This window comes from Pteronotus mesoamericanus, unplaced genomic scaffold (genome assembly GCF_021234165.1).
Source record: "Pteronotus mesoamericanus isolate MK-2021 breed Mesoamerican mustached bat unplaced genomic scaffold, CSHL_Meso_final contig_116, whole genome shotgun sequence".
Taxonomy (NCBI): Eukaryota; Metazoa; Chordata; class Mammalia; order Chiroptera; family Mormoopidae; genus Pteronotus; species Pteronotus mesoamericanus.
Window position 1 is genome coordinate 19863912 of NW_026555027.1, and position 18696 is coordinate 19882607.

The following is an 18696-nucleotide window of genomic DNA, read 5'->3' on the forward strand; positions in this document are numbered from 1 at the left end:
GCAGGATGATACTCCAAACAACTGAGCCAAACTGGTCAGGGAATCATGACAAGAATTTCTGTATAAAGAGGAAACAGATTGCTTTGCCTCAGCTTAAATGGGCAACTTTCCATGGTAAAGAAAATTTGGTCAACAGTTTATTTGGTTTCTAGAATCTGGAAGAGGTTAGAGACAATCCACATGTACCCTCTGTGTATGAGTTTCTCTTTTGCTTCCACTATGTCTTTTTTCCTATCAAAACCATTCTTTGAATAAAGAAATGATCACTCAGCTTTGGGTAAGTCCACCCAACAAAGCAACAAAAAAAATCCTCCTCAAAAATCTTATTGATTTATTTCAACCTTTTGAGGGGTTATTATTATTATCATTATTATTAGTATTACCACCCTTAAGGGTTTAAAATTAATTCTTTGAATTGTATTAATTGTTTATCTTTTTAACTGTCTGTCATTCTTGAAGGGTCAGTGTAACCTTTAGGTCAGCTTATTTTGCACACAGACTTGTTTGTGCTATTGAAAGAATTTGTCTTTTCGAGATGCCCAGAGATATTTCTAGCAGAACCTTCCTGTGACCACTTTACTTATTTTCAACATGCCTAGTTTCTTATCTATAATATTCTAATTTATTTAGTTGGCAAATTTAAATAATTAAATTTGATAATCAATAAATCTGATAACCAAGAATTAAACTTAGTGCTAGTTTTACTTATTTTTATTAGGTCAAAATACACCAAATTGTCATATTTACAGTAAAAATTATCCAGTATTACTTGTTTTATGTTTTCACACACACACAGACACACCTTTTTTTAAATTTTTATTTTTTTACCCAATGAGAGACAGAATAACAGTCAGAGCCTTTGGTTCAGGAGTCAAACAGACAAGCCTTCAAATTATAATCCAGTCATTTACAAGTGGTGTGATTGCGGATGATTTTTTAATATTTGTCCAGTCTGAAAATCAAGAATATTAACAGTGTGCACTGCATTAAATTTTTGTGAATATTAAAGGAATGAATGTACACATGGCATTATACAGTGAGTACCAAAAATGTTAGTGAAAGTAATTATTAACACTGCACTTACATCATTTCAAAGGGCACACTGTGGGTAAATGGCAAAGCCACCATGGAAATTCACTAATCTTTTTACCATGCTAACTTTTATAAGGTCATTTTAAACAGACCGTCTGGAGTGGCAAATATTCTAATATTGATGGAATTGGATTGACATAATTACTCTGAAGAAGTCTGCTTCTCATTTGTTATAAACTCCTATACTAGCCAGCATTTATTGAGCAATTAATTTGAAGGCCATACTATATGAATAAACTATGAACTTCTACTATATACATAATATCTCTATGCAATTGGCCTTTTTGACAGATAAGAAAACCAAGAGCTAGTGAAGAGTGAAGCCCAGATTTGAAAAGAGGCAGTTTGCCGCTAGCCCTGTGCTCTTAACCAGTAAATTTCAATATCACATTGCTTTAAAAAAATTTTTAAAAAGGAGGAAGGAAAGAGAACTCACTAAAAAATGAAAACTTGGCCCTATTGAAATCCTACATGCTAAATAGACATCATTTCTAGAAGATCTGTACTCTCACAGGCAAGATAGCAACATAATTTGCAGCACCTAGTGCAAAATGAAAGTAGAGAACCTTTTGTTAAAAAGTTATAAAGAATTTCAATTAAAACTTGAGAGCCGAGCATTAAATCAAGTGTGTGGTACTTTAATATGTGTGACTAAAAGATTGCACACCCATGATGAGGGCCTTACTCACAAAGTCCAGAACCCTGAACCTGGCCTTGACCCTGTGCAGCTATCCCTCTATAGGCTTGAAGAAAGTCTCGTGATACGAGAAGAACAGAGGTACTGGAGACTGACTTTTTTTTTTTAAGAGTGTCCGAGAATCACTCTAGTTTCTCCACCGAGAGCATCCTGAGACAATGGGACCTTTGATGAATTAGGACTAGGGGGGAAAGCAAGGTTACCAGGCCATACATCTCATGACATACTTTCAGTAAGAAGAAGAATAGACCACGTTTTTATCTTAGCAGTCCAGAGTGAGATGGTATCAGGATGTGGGGAAAAGAAAGAGGAAGATATGGGAACTGCCACCACCTCACAAAAAGGAAGTTTCCTTTTGTCTCCCATCAGAACAGCGGCCATGCTCTTTGGTTGTTTGGCAGGGGTCCATGTTAATTTATGTTTCGCATTAATAAGCCTGGCACTGGTCATTCTAATGCTTTGCTTTTGCCCTTTTAAAATTATAAACAAAAGTGATGGTTTTTAGTCTTCTTTCTAAAAGTATAAAAGGACTGCATTTCTGAAAAAAAAATGTAGTCCTTAATTCTTAGAATTTGATTTCATCTGTGGTGTACCTCAACAGTATTGTCATTCAATTTTGCAGGTAGTCAAGAATCAGAGAACATGGAAGCATACGTAGATATGGCTCACCTCTTCGCACAACCACTTCAAAATTACAACTAAAAGATAGAACAACCAACACCCCCAACTGTCAAAAATCACTTTGAATGGAAGTCTGAAAAGTACAGAATTAAGGAAAACACATACATCCAGAACCAGCCAGCAAGCTGGTGCCATATTTGAGACTCCATCAACCTGGCTAATACTGTTTGACCTCCCTTGGCGATCCCCAGAGACTCTGCTCCACCTAACATGCAGGCCACTCAAACTGTTTTCCCATATGAATAACTGGCCTTGGCTCACGCTTGGTAACTTATCATATATCTTATCATGCAAGGAACAGATAGCCTCAATGAGTCACAGGCCTGGCACTAGCAGCAGCCAGCCTAGATTTATAGCTTGGTTTTGCCAGGGAATCTCCAGCACAAGTAGCAGCCATCTCAGATTGCTTTATAGTTTAGACAAGGAGGCCCCAGGCAAAACACATGTCAGGGCTTGCAGGGGGCCACTTTTAGTGGTATCGGGGACTGTAGTCCCTCTCAAGCTGGGGCCTGGGAGAGGACCCATAAGACTTGGCTGGAACACAGGTAATGTGGTTGATAGGCAAGACTCAATAATAACTCCGAGGGCCCCCAGGGGAAATCAGGCCTGAAAGTAAATTACACTCCTAGAAGCATGCTTTGTTTCTCCCTCAAGCTCTGTTAATCTTATACCAGACAAGCAGCTCAAGGCTGAGAAAGAAATTTACAAAACTCCTGGACCCACACCCAAATCCTACCTGGCTCCATGTTTGCTCATCTCAGACCCAAGCAGTTGGGTGTGTCCCTGCCACTGTCTTCTTTAAACATCACCTATTCTCTGTAAGCTTAAGTTACTGATATAATTAGATTACCTATGCATTCCTGCTACATATCCCCTGCTTGTAACCATCTCAGTAAAAGCCATTGAGCACAGGGGCTCCGGGCAGTCTTCTTCAGAGAGAATCACCTTCCCCTTTCCTTGACAGGCAAATGGTGTCTGGAATGACACTTTCATTTGCAGTGAATCGTGGGATTTCACAGGCCGGAGTCCCCCATAAGGGCTAACCTTGGCCTATGTCACCCAGGAAATCCCAAAACCTGCTCATCCAATGGACAGCTACAGACCATGTCAGAGCACCACAACCCTGTCCCTGCACAGCTGACTCTCCACAGAGGGTGGAGTTTGATGGTAAATGGTCACAGCCATTCCTTATAGTTGACTGGTCTAGGTAAATCCCTTCCATTGATCTGCCAACAGCAACCAAGGCTCAATTACACGAGTAGGGTGTACTCAGCCCACATGAAGGTGCCCCTCAAGTATCCAGCTTGGGTAATAGGGGAGGCTATGCCCCTGGACTAGAGGACACCTATTATACTAGGCCACTCTATCATATTAGGCCACACTACCAAAAACATGGAGTCAAAGCAGTTCTACTTAATACATAGAAACAAACACAGGGATTTTGCCAAAATGAGGAGACAAAGAAACATGGCCCAAATGAAAGAACAGATAAAAACTCCAGAAAAAGAGCTAAACAAAATGGAGATAAGCAATCTATCAGATACAGAGTTCAAAACACTGTTTATAAGGATGCTGAAGGAACTTAGTGAGGACCTCAGCATCATAAAAAGGATCCAATCAGGAACAAAGGATTCATTAATTGAAATAAAGAACAATTTACAGGGAAACAACAGTAGAGTGGATGAAGCCGAGAATCAGATCAATGATTTGGAATATATGGAAGCAATAAACAACCAATCAGGACAACAAGAAGAAAAAAAGAATCCAAAAAAATGAGCATAGTATAAGCAGCCTCTGGGACAACTTCAAGAGGTTCAATATTTGCATCATAAGGGTGACAGAAAAAGAAGAAAAAAAGCAAGAAAATAGAAATCTATTTGAAAAAGTAATGAGAGTGCCCTGGCCAGTGTAGCTCAGTGGATTGAGTGCTGGTCTGCAAACCAAAGGTTCGCTAGTTGGATTCCCAGTCAGGGCACATGCCTGGGTCCCCAGTAGGTAACATGCAAGAGGCAACCACACATTGAAGTTTCTCTCCCTCTTTTTCTCCAACCCTTCCCCTCTCTTTAAAAATAAATATATGCATAAGTAAATAAATATTTTTAAAAAAGAAAAAAATAATGAAAGAAAATTTTCCTAATTTGCTGAAGGAAATAGACAGCAAGTCCAGGAAGCACAGAGAGTCCCAAAGAAGATGGATGCAAAGAGGCCCACTCCCAGATACACACATCATAATTAAAATGCCAAAGATTAAAGATAAGAGAGAATCTTAAAAGCAACAAGAGAAAAGAAGTGAGTTACCTACAAAGGAGTTCCCATAAAACTGTCAGCTGATTTCACTAAAGAAACTTTGCATACTGGAAGAGATTGGCAAGAAATACTCAAAGTCATGAAAAGCAGGGACCTACAGTCAAGATTATTCTGCCCAGCAAAGATATCCTTTAAAATTAAACAGCAGATAAAGAGTTTTCCAGAGAGGAAAAAATTAAAGGAATTCATCATCACCAAGCCATTGTTATATGAATTGTTAAAAGGACTTATTTAAGAAAAAGATCAAAACTATGAACAATAAAATGACAAAAAGAACACAAATATATCAACAATTGAATCTAAAAAAACAAATAAACTAAGCAAACAAGAGGCACAGAGACAGAATCATGGATACAGAGAGTGTTTTGATGGTTGCCAGATGGGAGGGGGGGAATGGAGGAATAGGTGAAGAGGTGAAGGGATTAAGAAGTACAAAAAGGTAGTTACAGAATATCCTTGGGGATGTAAAGTACAGTATAGGAAATGGAGTAGCCGAAAAACTTATATGCAAGACCCATGGACATGAACAATGGTGGGGGGATTGCCTGAGGGAACAGGTGGTGCTAGGTACAGTGGGGCAAAGGTAATTTAAAAAATAAAGGTAAAAGAGACATTACAAAAGAATAGTAATAAAAAGTTTTAAAAATTAAAAGAAAAGAATCAGATCAGGCTCTTTGATAGTCAAAATACACAGATTTAAACTCAAGTCCCTCTCCTTATGGATTCTGTGACCTTGGGGGAATTAATTAATCTGTCAGTTATTTAACAGTCAAAATTTAAAAAATTTTAAATAATAGGAGCCTCAGAGTTTCTACAAGCATTTATTACATGAAGGTGTTTAGGGCAATACCTGAAATATAAGAACTCAACAAATTATAGAGACATTACTTGACAAACAAATACTACCCATATATTTCATATATAAATGCATTTATATTTCATTTATATATACCTTTAAGTATATCATATATGTATATATACACATATGTGTGTAGATAGACAGGCATATAACACTTTTTTTTAAGTTTTTAAATCATAGGCTGTCATATTGCGGAAGGGGAAATGCTTGGTTAGGAAGACTGGCTACATATAATAAATAGAGTTCCCATTTTTTGAACACATGCTAAAAATGTTATTTTACAATCAATAAAAGAACCAGCTAGATGTTATAACCAGTTAAAAAGAGAATTGTTTAAAAAAAAAACACAAGAGTATTGAAATGAATATGCAAAACTGGGAAGTCATTTGAGGATATACTTGAAGGGAAAAAATTTCCATTCCTCTCACTTTTCTACATTTTACATAGTTGTAAAACATCTTCCATAGAACAGATAAACTGAAGGGGTTTACCCGAATGTATAAATAATGCATAGTTTTCTATTAATACCCCAGATTTTTCTGCACACATAAGGCCACTAAAGTATAAAGTCCGTATTTTCTGTTACGTTAACTGTAAGATACATCTGACTTTTTTCAAGTATAATAAAATACATTTCATGAAAATACATTCATGAAATGTATTTTATTATACTAACTCTAAAATGGTATGGAGTTACAGAGGGATTGGCGCTTTTACAGAAGTGGAATTCATTGCAAACTATTTCATAACCAAATTCGTTCTATCTTATTACTGGCACCTGATCTGTTACTTGCTGAAGATAAAAACTTGGGCAGTGTTTCTGACCAGGTCTTCTTTCTCATGCCACACATCAACCTGTTACCAAATCCTTGTGTTTTACTTCCATTGCTTGTATTCAATCCAACCAGTTCACTCCATTTTTATTGCCCACTTCCAAAACCAAGCTTGTATCACTTATAGACTTTCTCTTTGGGCTACTGCCTGTCTTTGCTAACTCAACACTCAATTTATGGCATTCAAATGTGATTACTACTGCCTACACAGTTAGAGACATAGCATAAACTTCATACTTCATATCAAGCCAATCCAGTGTTTGCTTGAATAGACATCTAACATAATTCTCAGAAAAGCCAGGTGTGTTTCTAGACTGAAACTTTGGCGATGTGCTTTCAGGTGCCATGCAGAGCGTTGACCGTAATGTGTGATTTGCCATATGTGGAGGTTATCTTACTTAAACACTAATCCTTTCTGTAATCCCTAGCCACCTGATCTATCTTGATTTTAATCATAGAAAATAAAATGGGAAATAACTGCAGCCCTAGCATCCCTTTTTCTAGTACACAGAACATATATTCAGCTTTGCCTCCAAAATTTGTTTTATAATTCTGTCAAAATTGTTGATAACAGGTATTTAGTTGTTTTAGGCCCAATAAAAATTCACCAAAAATCCTCAGTTTTAAAAATGAAAAAAGCAGAAGAAATTGTATATCCAACATAAACAATACTAGTCTTTAACTATGCAAGTAAACATAAAAACTTTAAAAAGTTTTTCTGTTGTTTCGATAGTGAATTAAAAAATTTCAACAGCAGTCTTTTAAAAGTCTTTGTGAACAAGTGCTTTGTTTTGTGTCTTGACTTCACAGGAAGTTCCCCTACATGAACTTAACTTGGAGGTTTGACTGAATAAATTATTCCTTGACTTTTGAATTATTAATCTTGGCTGCATGGTATGCAAATCAGACTGCACTAACTATGTCCAGAGGCACAGGACTGGCTCAGAAGCTCTATAAAGTTGCTGGCAAAGGATTTCTGTTCAGAGATCAGGACCTTCCGACAGAACAGTAAGTTATAATTCAACTCATGTTGCCCAGGTATATAAAGTAATAACAAACCTCCTGTTTGTATGGGGGTTTTTGAAAAGTGACTTGTGTTCAATTAAGGCTTAAATTAATGTTTAAATGAACTGTCTGAACTCTTGTTCATACGTACATGTAGGACAACAAAGGAAACTAAAAAGAAGTCATGGCTTTTTTTCCTTTACAGTTCTTTTTTTAACAAATTTAATGCCTTGTTTTAATTGGCAAATACTAAATGTATTCTATTTAAAGAATTTGATTATATTTGCTTATGTCTTGGTAACTTACATTTCAACAAAAAAAAAGGACTCAGATTTACTTAAATAAATATGACTATTTGAAAAAATGTAAAGTTCCTAAATCATATGAAACTATTATATATAATATTTTCATGTTTAGAAAATAATGAGTTACAAGAAATTTTAAAACTTAACTTTAGCAATTATGTTTGAAAAAATTGCATTATTCAAGAATATAATACATTAAGGAAGAATGGAAAATTGCAGAAACCATTGCTATTATACCTTCCAAAAAATTTTATAATTGGTGAGATATTTTTCATAAAAACCCAGTTGGATACCATCGTGTAAAATTTTAATACTCTGACTTCTGGTATAATTTCTGCAATACATGAAACATCATGTGATTGATATTAAATTATTATATCTTCTCAGTGTGAATATAGTCTTTATCCAAATTGCTTATTAATGAGAAAAGCAATTTGATCAAAAAATATTCATTAATATGTAAATTTGGCTTAAAAAGCAGTTAAAATTAATATTTCATAAATGTTCTTTATTGTGATGATTATAAGAAAAAATTTTAAAGCTAATAAACTACCAAATATGTTTTTAATTTAAGTCTTAAAAATGTACACTTTAAAAGGCTGAATATAAACTAAGTGAAAGAAACAGTATTAAGTTAAAATTTATAACTGATCTGCTCATGTGAGTAAATTGAATATTTCTTGTAGTTTAATAATTCTCACAGATGTAGGTATATTTTTGAATATATAATTAAGATTTCACTTCAATTACCAATATCTAAAAATAAAAAACCTATTAAAAATAATTCAGTAAAATCATATATAACCTATTTACTACAATCTGTATTTCCTAAAATTTAAAAATCCAACCACTAGAAAGTGGAAGAGAGAATATTAATTTTTCATGAGAAAATTTCCCTTCAGTTGGGAATTTTGCTTAAGGGATCAGCTTATTTCATCAATTTGTAGAATTGAGATGGTCACACTGAAAACACACTGAACTACAAACATCATCCACCTTGTAATCTATAACCCTGGACATTGTGGCTCCTGGTGAGTTTACATTGGTTCGCAAATATTTATAAAACTACAATTTATTAATATTAAGGTGTTAGAAATAATATTTTTAAAATTAAATCTATCAAAACATTTAAAAGCATCATATTTTTGTAAAAATAAATTAAAATAAATATTAACTGTAGGAGGTTATTCAAATATTAGGAGGGGTTGGTTTATAGGTTTGCAGACAATTTTGACTTCTTTTATCTGCATTTTCTGAGGGTTACATAATAAAATGTTAAAAAAGAAACTACAAAAGAATGAAGTAACCACTCTGAGAAGCAGGACAACAGTGACTAGTTATTCGTTTTACTTATTTTAGTCCTGGTATTGTCTATCTTTACTATCTCCCTAATCTCCAATCGCAAAAGAACTCTCCATGGTTTTAACATGGTCTCCAAATAGCCTAAGTGTTAGCTATTGGTGATCTGCCTTCTAGTTAGAGTCCTCGTAGCTGTATTTCTATATTTTTCTTTCATGGCAGTCAAACCTTTCTGCTGCACATACGCTAATGACGGAAGTCAGTGCAGTATGTTGAAGGACTGACTAGGCAGAAAAGTAAGAGTTATGGCTAGAAAAAAGAGGAAATTTAAAAAAATAAAACAAGCTTTTTGTCTTAAGGAAATTTTCTATTGTTATAATATTCATTTGAGTGCGTACACCAGCATTTTGAGTATTCCCAAAAAAACAAAGTTGCCCAGAACTGAGCTTTGAAGAGCTACAACATTTAAAGTTTGGGCAAACAAGAATTAGACCACAAAACGGTCTGCAGAGAGAGAAAGGAAGACAGCAGGAGATCGCTACGCCAAAGGGGGTTTCGGGGGGTGCTGTGCCCTGAAGTTGTGGCATTGAGAGCAGCTGAGAATAGTTAGAAATAATAGTGAAAAATTGCCATTGGTCTAAAAAAAAAAGCTTATTGTTTTTAAAGACCTTTTTTAAAAATGTAAACTTCGTATTGCATATATAAGAATTTTAATTTTTAATATTATCAAATATTAAATATGCTGATACAAGGAAAGTAGAAAGTCTAGATAAATCAAAAGAAGAAAGCACACAATAAAAATGATCTGGAATCTTATCACTAAGGATAAAGCTATTAATACTTTGGTACATGTCATAGACTTTCTAATGTTTGTTAATTTCAGATGTGAATTCCTATGTCTTTAATTACCCTTAATTTTTAAAAGTTATCCTAGACAATATATGTTAAATTTTTCTTTCTATAGGCGTGTGTCTACAAAACATTTACCATTGATAAAATGACCATTTTTTGAATATTAATCATACTATATGCACTATCTGTTTTTATAGTGAAATACAGCAATGGGCTTAATTTGGTGGACTTACTACTTATCTGATCATGGAGAAAATATTTATAACAATAATTTCTAAACAGTCAAGTGTTTATATTAATCTCTCTACTCAGCAAACATTTATAAACCATCTACTACCTGGTAGTCATCGTGCCAGGTATAAAAGATAAACTATGAGTAAGATAAAGTTGAGAGAAATGCTAAGAAGAAGCTCAGTGTAAAATGAGAAGGTAAAATGTGGAGACTTAACTTAGGCTGGAGGGTTAAAGAGCTGATCTTGAGAAACCCACACTTAGACAATATACCCGAAGAAAGTGTAGGTATAAGACACAATACACGATGAGGCAAGAACAGCAGGGAAGAAGATCAGTGATAAGAGATTCAATAAGAAGGAAAGCTCTCTGTGCATTCAAAAAAACCAGAAGGAAGATGAGCAAGAAGAGTAATGCTAGGTGAAGCGGAAATGGAGCGTTGGAGCCAGACCATGCTGGCCATGAAGTCCTCATTAAAGATTTGGGAGTTTATTCCTTAGGCAATGGAAAACCAGGTAAGCATTTTCAATGAGGATAGTAATGGGATGAGAATTTCAAGTGTAGTTTTAACTATTGTTTGGCTGTCCTGTTGAAGGGAGACAGAGATATGCAGAAACCATAAGAGGGTATGGCCTAGTCCAGGATGGGGAGGACTGACTGGGCCTGGCCTAGAACGGTGACGAAGGCGTGGAGTGTAGAAATGGCTTTGAGAAATATCCAGGCACGATAATCAACGAGCCATCTATAACTTACCTCCAATTCCAAGTAATTACAAATAAACTATAGTTGACGTCAAGGATGCTTTTATATTTCTGAGGCAAAATGACCTGGGTATATATGACCTGTATTTTGCCATGTATAATGCAGACTTTTTGGTCCAAATTTTTGAGGGAAAAATAAAGATGTGCATTATACATGGGTATAATGACTATATATCATAGGTATAATAATGGGTATAATAACCCTAAGTAGAATGGTCACAAAATGTGGGTGTGCGTTATACACAGCAAACTTCGGTAGGGAGGCCACTGAGGGAGAGAGGTGGAGGCATAGCAGAATCAGGAAGGAAGGTGGGGAGTTTAGAGCAAGGTCTCTGGAGGCACAGGTGCCTCTGAGAGATCTACCAGTGGCAGTCAGTATAAACGACTAAAGCTTGTAAGACAGGTCCAGGTTGGGATATAAATTTGAGAGTTGTCAATATATGGATGATCATTAAAGCTAGAAAGTGGATGAGATCGTTCATGAGGTGTCTCGATGAAGAAGTTCAATACTGAGCTTTGAGGAACTCCACATTTAACAATTAGGCCAAGAAAGCTTAGGCTACAAAAGAGCCTAAGAAGAACAACCAGGCAAAAAAGAAGGAAAATCAGGAAATTGTCATTTCATAGAAGGTGAAGGAAAAGAGGGTTTCCAGAAATCACAGTATAAAAAAAAGAGTGGATAAGTCAAGAAAGAAGACTGATGAAAAATGGCCATTGGGTTGAGCAAAGTGGGGGCTATTTTGGTTGAGTGGGGTGTTAGAAGCCAAATGGGGGGTAATGGGAAAGGGGTGTCAAGATATCAAAACTGTTAGTGAAGACAGCTCTCTTTGTAAATCAAGCTATGACAATGAGAGAAACATTGGAAACCAGGGAGAGTTGTTTATGTCCCCTTATTTTTAAGACAAGATGAAGAGTATTTATATGCTGAGAAAAAAAGATGGAGCTGAGATGGAGAAAAAGGCTGAATAGACGGGAAAGAGAGACTTTGGGCAACTAGCAATCTTGAAATGTTGGAAATGAGCTGGATCTGAAGTAAGCCCAGGGGAACCGACATTCTCTGTTGTCCCAGAAAGGAAGGAGAGGAGAGCAGGTACGGAGGCAGGAACCAGAGAGTGGGCACGCCATGAATGAGCTCTAGCGCAGGGAGCTCAAAGACGAAAGCATCTGCTAATGCTGAGTAGGGGGAAGAGGCTTGAAAAATTGGAAATGATATAAACTTGAGAACTGCAATAAATTACCAGAGATGAGAGAGAGCCGTAGGATCGGATAAGCTCAGAGATGGAGGAAAGCCAATCTGCTCAGTTTCTCAAGAGTGTCCACTTGTCTGCGACCTGAGGAAGTTCCTGTCCAGCTTTGTCTAGAGTTGGACTTAGTGTCAGGTTGCCATGGAAGGACTTGAGGAGAAGCTCAGAGGAATTTAGGATGTTTTAAAGAGTGATTTAAAAAAACAACAACAACATCAAAATGTTGAATTTGTCATATCTGCAATTCCATGAATTATTTTCATAAGTAAAACTCTCAAAACGCAAGCAATCTTTTACTGAAATAGACCACTTAAATTTGACAAAAGTAGATATGAGTCTCCTAGATGCCTTCATGATAGCGAATTCTGCTCATTGTCTGCATGTTTCCCAGAAAGAGCAGTTCAGGTCTATTTGATCTTATTTGCTCTGCTTACCAAAAGACTGTGTTGAAAGAATCATTTGACTGCAACAACCAATGCTCAGAGTTCTAGTTGACAAAGAGACTTTGGGGAAATTTTATTTTCAATCTTGCTTTTTTCCTCACTAGATATAAGTAGGATTCAATGTTTAACAATGGCAATGCAGTACATCTTTGAAAAAATTCAAGTTAAGTATGCCACCCAACCACAAACAGTGGCCTTATTACAAGAGCAAACAAGGCAGGTGAGCAAGATGTCTGAGGTTTAAATGAATCAGAGTGCTTATTTTCATGACCCCTGTTCAGAGGATGCTATGATGGACATCTTTCACTAAATGTATTACTTGAGGAAGACATCTGATTTTCCAAGCCTCAGTGACTTCATGTGTAAAATAAAAAGATTAACAGTCCCTACCTCATTCCTAAATGAGACAGTCCTTGGAAGATGGAGAACACAGTGTTTGGTACACTATGAGCTTTCAGTAAATAGTCACGGCTATTATTATTATTACTAAGATTTTTCAGCTTTATAATATAAATTGTAAAAAAATCATGTTTCCAAATTAGGGTTGCATTTCACATATTTAATAAAATAAGCATAATACTTTAACAACATAGAAACAAAGTAAAAGCTATAAAACTATCAAGACAGGAGTTGTAACAATCCTTGTTTCTTCTTCTAGATTATGGTTCAATCCAATTTAACTCAACAGAATTTGTCAAACAACTACACTATCCCGGGGACCATGGTAGGTCCTGAAGCCTTTCCTCTTCACTTACTTCCCCACACTTTCCATTGGATTTTTTTTGCAGTTTTCCAAATCCTCTATGTGTCTTTCCTCCTCAAGGTTTTAGCACATGCCTTTCCTCGTGTCTGAAATAATCTTCATCGTTATACAGGGTGGGACAAATGTAGGTTTACAGTTGTGAGTACCCAAAACACAGAGTTTATTCTTATATTATTAGTTATTAATTATTTTCCATACGAACAACTGTAAGCCTACTTTTGCCCCAACCTGTATGGCATTCACTTATTTTTTTTTAATTTCCTGATTCTTCTTAAGACATGATAAGTTGATTGAGATTAGAAAGTTTTGTTTAACTCAGTGCTGCTACCCGCACATAGTTCAAAGGTATCAATAAATATTTTTTGAAATATTAGTGTTACATATGTATACATATGTACTCCTTACTAATGTAAACAATTCTTCATATAACTGAACTTTCAAGTGTTATTTTAAAATCATTACTGTGTTAAGTACAGTTATATCTTTAGTCATGTTCTAGCATTTTGTCCTTATATTTTCTCTCTTTTTCAGGCACAGAACGCATCTTGTGAAAACTGGCTGGCAGCAGAGGCTGCCCTGAAAAAGTACTACCTGTCCATTTTTTATGGGATTGAGTTCATTGTGGGAGTCCTTGGGAACAGCACGGTTGTTTTTGGCTACCTCTTCTGTCTGAAGAACTGGAATAGCAGTAATATCTATCTCTTTAACCTCTCTATTTCTGACCTGGCTTTCTTGTGCACACTCCCCATGCTGATGAAAAGCTATGCCCACGGAACATGGACATATGGAGATGTGCTGTGCATCAGCAACCGATACATACTTCATGCCAACCTCTACACCAGCATTCTTTTCCTCACTTTCATCAGCATTGATCGCTACCTGCTCATGAAACACCCATTCCGAGAGCACCGCCTGCAGAAGAAAGAATTTGCCATTTTAATCTCTTTGGCCATTTGGGTTTTAGTGACCTTAGAGCTCATGCCCATGCTTCTTTTTATAAATACTGATCCATCTGACAATGGCACCCAATGCAGTGATTATGCAAGTTCTGGGATCCCCGAATACAGCTTGATTTACAGCATGTGTCTAACCTTCTTGGGATTCTTATTTCCACTTTTTGTGATGTGCTTCTTTTATTACAAGATTGTGGTCTTCCTCAAGCAGAGGATCAGGCAGCAGGTCACCACTCTGCCCTTGGAAAAGCCTCTCAACTTAGTCATATTGGCAGTGGTGATCTTCTCTGTGCTTTTCACACCCTACCACATCATGCGCAACGTGAGGATCGCCTCCCGCCTGTGGGGCTTGAGGCGGCACCAATGCTCGCAGGCCATCATCAGGTCCTTGTACATCCTCACTCGGCCTTTGGCCTTTCTGAACAGTGTCGTCAACCCTGTCTTCTACTTCCTGGTGGGAGATCACTTCAGGGAGATGTTGATGAGCAAACTGAGGCACCACTTCAAGTCCCTTCCATGTTTTAGGAAATGAGCTAATGGACTGACGTTTTCATTCAGAAGAGAACGAGGTGCCTGGGCAACAGAAAGTTGTACGCAAGCAGTTATAAGCCAGTTAGAGTTTGATGAACTCATAGTTGTAAATCAGAGAGGGTCACAGATCTGTCCCTGAGTTAAAGGCATGGTGTACCCAGAGTACATAAAAAGAAGAGGATGAGAAGAATTTATTTGTTTGTTCAGCTACAAATTGAAAGAAGTTGGACTAGCACGAATGTTTGGGCATGTAAATCCAAAACCCTAGGTGTTATAATACGTCAGTCAGTGTGAGAAGAACAGAGGGTGGAGAAAGCAGCCTGCTGTCTACATTTAAGCATTGGTCAGACTGTAAAAAAGAAATTGGGCAACATTCTCTATGTTCTTCTTATTTCATACTATCTTATAACTTCATGTGATAATTGAATAGCAGATTATGTATACATTATTAAATATTGTTGTTAGGAGTTGTGCTCTTAAGAAAATTTAAACAGTAACAATAATGGGCAGGAAAGCACTGTAACAAGTTCAAGAATGTCTATATATTCCTTTATAATGATTATGAATTGGGTCAACTTTATTTTATCAGTCCTCTTTTGTTGTATAATTTATAGTGTAAGTAATCATATTAAATAGAGATATTTTAACAGAGGGAGAGAAATGTTTGAACTTGACTATAAGGGAATTCAGATGTAAATGGAGCTACCAAGAAAAGTTGCAAAAACCTCAGAGTTATAAAACACAAAGTGCCTATTGCAAAACGCAAAGCAAGACAAAACAACACAGAAGTGAGTAGACTGTGTGATGATTATGCCATCTGGCATTTAATTATCACGCTTTGATCATCACTGCATGCAACTATATTAAAGTTTATTAGCCTTGCTGCTCTTGATTTAAGTAAACTTTGAAGTATATTAATATCATAAAACCAGCAAATAAAAGGAAATGAAATGTTAATACCAGAATTTGTTAGACTAATATTCTCTTTTGTAGAGAAAATTAGCTTACCTTCCCCACCCCCACCCCCCACCCCATTATTTTGTAAGCACTGGGATAATTTACCAGGACAACTTTATCTTAGAGAGAATCACTCACATCTGGAGGGAGCCTTGTTTTCATAGGACATTGTGTAAGACCATTGGAGGAAATGTGCTAAACAAAATACACTTCATGAAATTGTAGACTACAAGGAATATCTATGTACATAGCAATAGAGATTTTATTAGGAGGGTTAGACACGATTTCATGCCACAAAACAAATTTAGGGGGGAAATGTTACATTAGCTTTCTAAAGTTAACAAATATCACATAATAATTCACTTATTATATGCAACAAAATGTATCTATGGCCACAAGTCTATGTTCCTTTCCTTGATGTCAGTAGGTATAAGGGATGAGTAACACTAAGGATAAAAGAAACATCATGCATGCAGAGGCATAAAACTCCGTTGTCCTTTCTGTTCTAAGATCCTGGGTTACTATTAAATCCTGATGTTTCAAAAACCCAAAATATTCCCAGTTACTGTTTTGACACTGCAAGCAACTGAAAAATTATGAAAACAATGCTCACAAAAGATGTATTTTCTAACCTAGTATCAGACTTTTAAGATTTTTATACCTTGCCTTAGCTATTAATACTTTAAAATTTTCAACATAATTTAATAACTGTCTGATAATAAACTGAAAACAGAATCTTCTGAATTTCCTTATCAGAAAAGGTCACAAAAGAAGAGGATTCAGGAAAGTAGTATGTACTTATTTCTGCAAACTTAACATATAATTCAATTATAATTTGTAATTCATGCATGAGTGTTAATTTATAAAGATGAAATTAAATTTGCCCCACTCCTACCCCAACCAGTGGCAGGATTAGACTCTTTCTAATAGTACAGTGAAATATTTTGTAAAACCATAAACTCTTACATATATCTTGTAACATATATCTTACTGAACAAATTACAAAATGTTAAGTAACTTCATAGCAATTTCTTCATTTTTTTCTTGCTCAAATCTATTGTGTGGTAACTTAATCCTTAACAGACTAAACAGACCTGCACTAAAATAATAAGAACTATTCCCTTTGCTTTTTGTACTAGGTAGTTGTAAGAATTACAAACAATAAATAATGGAAATCCTTTCTGGGTTTGTGGTTTTCAGAGGAAACAAAGTTGGATATTTGTATCTTGTCCTTTAATTGGCTCCTTAGTGTCTTCAGAATCATGTCTAAACTATTTGGTCTAGCATTTTGTCATCTGGATTCTCTCACTCTTCATACATTATCTCTTGCCGTTGTTGTCACAAACTATATCCTCCAGCCAAAGATCATTACTTTATTTCATTATATTCAGAACTTTCCTTAGGGTGTGTACCTGGAAGCTCACCCCCATTCCATCATGCACACTTACAAAAAAATTAAGTGTATTTTAAGGTCTATCACATCTGTCTCTCCTTCTTCAACCATTCTTTTATATCTTCTCCTCCCCAAATCTGAAAGTAAATCTGTCTACCTCCAGGGCTTCAAACTTCTTTTAAGCACTGTTTTTGTAAAACACATTATTTTTACTTATATTATAGTTGTTTAAATTCAAGTCAACTCTAAAGTCTAAGTGTCTTAAATGATTGTTTACTATGAATGAATGTCCTACAGAACAAATTTGAAGTCAATATGCCTTGTGAGTGTGCATGATCAAACTATTTTCTGTCATCATCACTTTTTAAGTGATGCTATTTTATATAAAGTGTCTATATATAAATATCTGTGCCAGCTGCCTTTGCCCTATCCCTTATGTTTTCCTCTATACCTTTGAGCAGTTTCAATGGATGTTCATTCTCTGTGTCTGCTAGCTTCAAATCTAGGTCATTTCAAAGTTTGCCTTTATTGGTTGCCTTTTCTCTTGGGTATGGGTCAAAATTTTCTGTTTCTTCATGTCTAATAATGTGGATTGTATTCTGGAGATTATAAATAGTATGTTGTGGAGACTCTGTATTTTGTTATGTTCCATTGAAGAGTACAAATATTTTGTTTCATGGCTGAGCCCAAAGTCCAAATTCTGCTATCTCAGTTCAGTTATTTTGCCTTTAACTCTGCTGTGTAGAATCTATCCAGACATCCAAAGCTCAGATGTCAGTTAAAGACTTGAACAGAGTTTATATGCAAGAAATGGGGTTTTCCTTTCTGTAACTCTCTTTTCTCCAGCAGCTGAGTTTACCTGGAAGTTGTCCTTTGCTTTCTCATTCTAAATGGATAGCGTGTTTCTTTCTGAATTTTAGCAACCCTACTAAGATGGTAACTTTGAGCCCAACATAGCTAATTTTCACTACTTTCTACCACCACACTTCTGTCAAGTGTCCTTGGAATTCACTCAGTCACTTCAGAATGAGAGCTATTGACTGTAAGTATCGAACATGCAAAGATATAAAACAAGTACAGTTACATTAAAATAAACATATCTTTTTAGACCTATCTACCACCATGTGAGATTTTTCATTATGTCCCTATAATAATGTAAAAAAGACCCTCGGTTTCCCTGTTGTCATATCTCTGACTAGATTTATACATTCAAATTAGTAAGGATAATACAAGGTGGTGTTGAGTTCAAGCTCACTTTCTAATCCAGGCTTACCAGTACTGAGTCAACTGCTTTCATCTCACTTTGTTATGGATTCCTGTGGGAACACTCCGTATGTGAGCATTTTAGAGGGAAAGAAATAAGATTGGTCAGGGTTCAGGCACCAAATCTCATCCAAAATGGTCACCATAAATGATAGAAATAGAAAACACTTAAGTGGTTTTCTTAAAACTTAAACTGTGCCAGAAACAGTTACTCCAGCACACCATAT

General features: G+C 35.9%; 1 protein-coding gene across 1 annotated transcript; it reads left to right on the top strand.

The window, feature by feature from the left end:
- Positions 1 to 7360: 7360 nt before the first annotated feature.
- On the top strand, positions 7361 to 15785 carry SUCNR1 (succinate receptor 1). Its single transcript, XM_054576718.1, is given in 3 exon segments — positions 7361 to 7477; positions 13268 to 13333; positions 13904 to 15785. Coding segments are annotated over 3 exon segments (1137 nt in total). The 3' UTR covers positions 14858 to 15785.
- Positions 15786 to 18696: the final 2911 nt, after the last annotated feature.